Here is a 2,557-nt window from a genome sequence, read left to right on the forward strand (position 1 = left end):
AACAGCCAATAAAAGCCGGAGTTAGAAATGCTCCATTCATTTTTTAGGCCAGGGACGGAATGCTTTTTTGGTGCTGAGTCTGATCGACTGACACCGGTTAGCGAAAATATTGGTGACCCGGTTGCGGAACGCTGTCCGCTACCTGCGAAGTGTTGTACCTCTGGTGGAAATAATCATTTTAGACTTTCGATCGGCCCCAGCACAGCGCATACACTTTAGTAGAGAGAAGCGTCTCACTTACCAAGTAGCTTGAAGGAGCCGCGTGGTGAGTTTACCATAAACACAGCTCACCATATGCTCTTTTGGATATTCGGCGGTGGCAGGTTTTTACGATTCCCAGAAAAAATAGACCTAGTAGCTTTTCAAGTTGGACTAGAGTTTTGACTGACGCGAAAGCGCTGTCAGCAACCACAGTACGTCCTGTACCCTTGAATGGCAGAGCTAATCGGTGACATCACGGCTTGTCTACAAGCATCAAATCCATTCACAAAGTCCTTCACTAAAACCCACGGATCACTAGTGTCAATCGTACCGCCACACAATCGAAGCGCCCCACTAATTGTTTCAAACCGGTGTCTTTCCATATTAAAACGGCCTCCATAATTACGTGGAGTATCCACGTTTCCCTCTTCCACTGTTGTTTGCCAGTGCACCTCTACAGGAGTCAAGCGCCACGGCTAAGCGGATGCCTATCCAACGAAAGAGTTCAGCTTGTGTAAGCCGACGTCGTCGACGCTCATCTAACACCCGATTAGTGCTCTCCAAAATTGTAGAAATAAGCTCCTTTGAAAAGAATAGGTAGAGGTTCTTCGCATTTGTCCGTGTACCCATGCTTGAAACTTCTGGCCAGTAAAAACACGGTTTATTTGGTCGGGAATGGCGCGAAGAATCAACGGTCACACCTTCACTTTCCTGCTAAGATCTTCTATTACTTGAGATCGACACATGTAACTCTGGGGGCATCTCCACCCCCAACAACGCCTGCAAACTATCTTCTCCATCATCTCCAGAGTCAGAAGACTCGCACGACTCGTGCTCGATTCCCGTCAGATTGTCCAGAGGAAGCCGAATGTTCACATCACTCGTCGTTGCTCCAGTCCCATCCTGGCCTGTACTTGAGAAGTCTTATGAGGGCTAATCGCACGTGCTGCCACCTCCGTGGTACCCCCACTGTCCCACGATACGCTGTACGAATGCTGACGCCCTTTGCGATAAACGCTTTTGACTGTTCCTAGCTTTCCCTCCAGTTTCTTCGTTCTGCCTTTTACCCGATCGCCAACTCGCATTACGGCCATGACCGGCTTTGGGAAGAAACAAAAGTGTGAGCGGGGTAGTCGGTTTCTTGCTCTACCTAGAATATTAGCCAATGGGATAACTTCCTCGTAGAAAAGGGCTCAAACAGCATACTTCCGGAAGTACAAATGTACTTCCGGAAGTACGGATGGGTGGAAAAGAAGTCTTTAAGATGGGACATCACCCCGTTTTAGAGGCTCTGTTAATTTAGATACCGGTAAGTCAAGACGTTTATTATATTAAAGAGTCCCCTATTTCACCATCTTTTTTTTGACACTTCAAATTTCCTGTTACATATATTTTTAACTTCAAATTTCCTGCCACATGTATTTTTATTAAGCTATAGCTGAAAATAGCTCGCTGAAAAGAACCAAATCGGTTGGAATTCATATTGTACTAAGTAGTATACCTTTTAGTGCACCTGTTTAAATACCGATACAGTACTGCACCCCGTTTTCGCGCCCTTGGACCTTTGATAAACTTCCGGATGTGATGATCATGAATCCAAATGAACTATTGTTTGTATGCTAAAATCGAATTTATTTGCAGATCCTAAATGGTCCACCCCCGCGAAAACGGGGTGCAGTACTGTATTACTTTTTTTAGTGCCCCCTCAAAACCGTTCGTGAGCTTCAACGACCTTTGTCACAGGAAACGCAATCACGATTCGATGACCTCCGCGCCTGTAACCTGTGACGTGCAGCAGCGTCTGCTTAAGCTCTCTGTCTGCGTCATTGCCGATGCCATGGCTAGGCTGAAAATCCAGGGCCACCTCGTTGATGTAAGTCTCGTGCGCGGCTTCGACTCTCCCTTAAAGGTGGATATCTGTGGACCTGCATTTACAGTGCAAGTCGTTCCTGCCACGGGCCCCGCAGTAAAGAAGTTACCGTTCCATTACGTGGACAGAGCCGAGCGAGGACAGGTGATCGTTATCAGTTCTCCCAACGGTAGTACATCCGGTGTCTTCGGCGGACTATTGGCCACCGCCTCCAAATATCGCGGCATTGCTGGTGTCGTAACGGACGGACGAGTGCGCGACGTACAGGAGATCAGCTCGATGGGCTTCCCAGCCTTCTCTCGTGGTACGTCAGTGCACGGAAAGCAAGGCACAACGACGGTTGTGGACGTGAATTGTCCCGTGGTGGTAGGTGGATGCGTTGTCCGCAGCAACGACATCATCAGAGGCGACGTCAACGGCGTGATCGTCGTTCCTGTTGAGCAAGCAGCTGAAGTTGCAGCCAAGGCGGAGATCATCGAAGAGTGG

At 48.3% G+C, this 2,557-nt stretch overlaps 1 protein-coding gene across 1 annotated transcript; it reads right to left on the reverse strand.

Moving 5' to 3' along the window:
* Positions 1-2,187: 2,187 nt before the first annotated feature.
* PITG_22478 (uncharacterized protein) lies at positions 2,188-2,547 on the reverse strand (the record flags this gene model as incomplete). Its single annotated transcript, XM_002909746.1, has 1 exon — positions 2,188-2,547. The coding sequence occupies one exon, from the start codon at positions 2,545-2,547 to the stop codon at positions 2,188-2,190; it is 360 nt and encodes a 119-aa protein (XP_002909792.1).
* Between the last annotated feature and the right edge of the window lie 10 nt (positions 2,548-2,557).

This window comes from Phytophthora infestans, genomic scaffold, assembly GCF_000142945.1.
Source record: "Phytophthora infestans T30-4 supercont1.3393 genomic scaffold, whole genome shotgun sequence".
Lineage (NCBI taxonomy): Eukaryota > Oomycota > Peronosporomycetes > Peronosporales > Peronosporaceae > Phytophthora > Phytophthora infestans.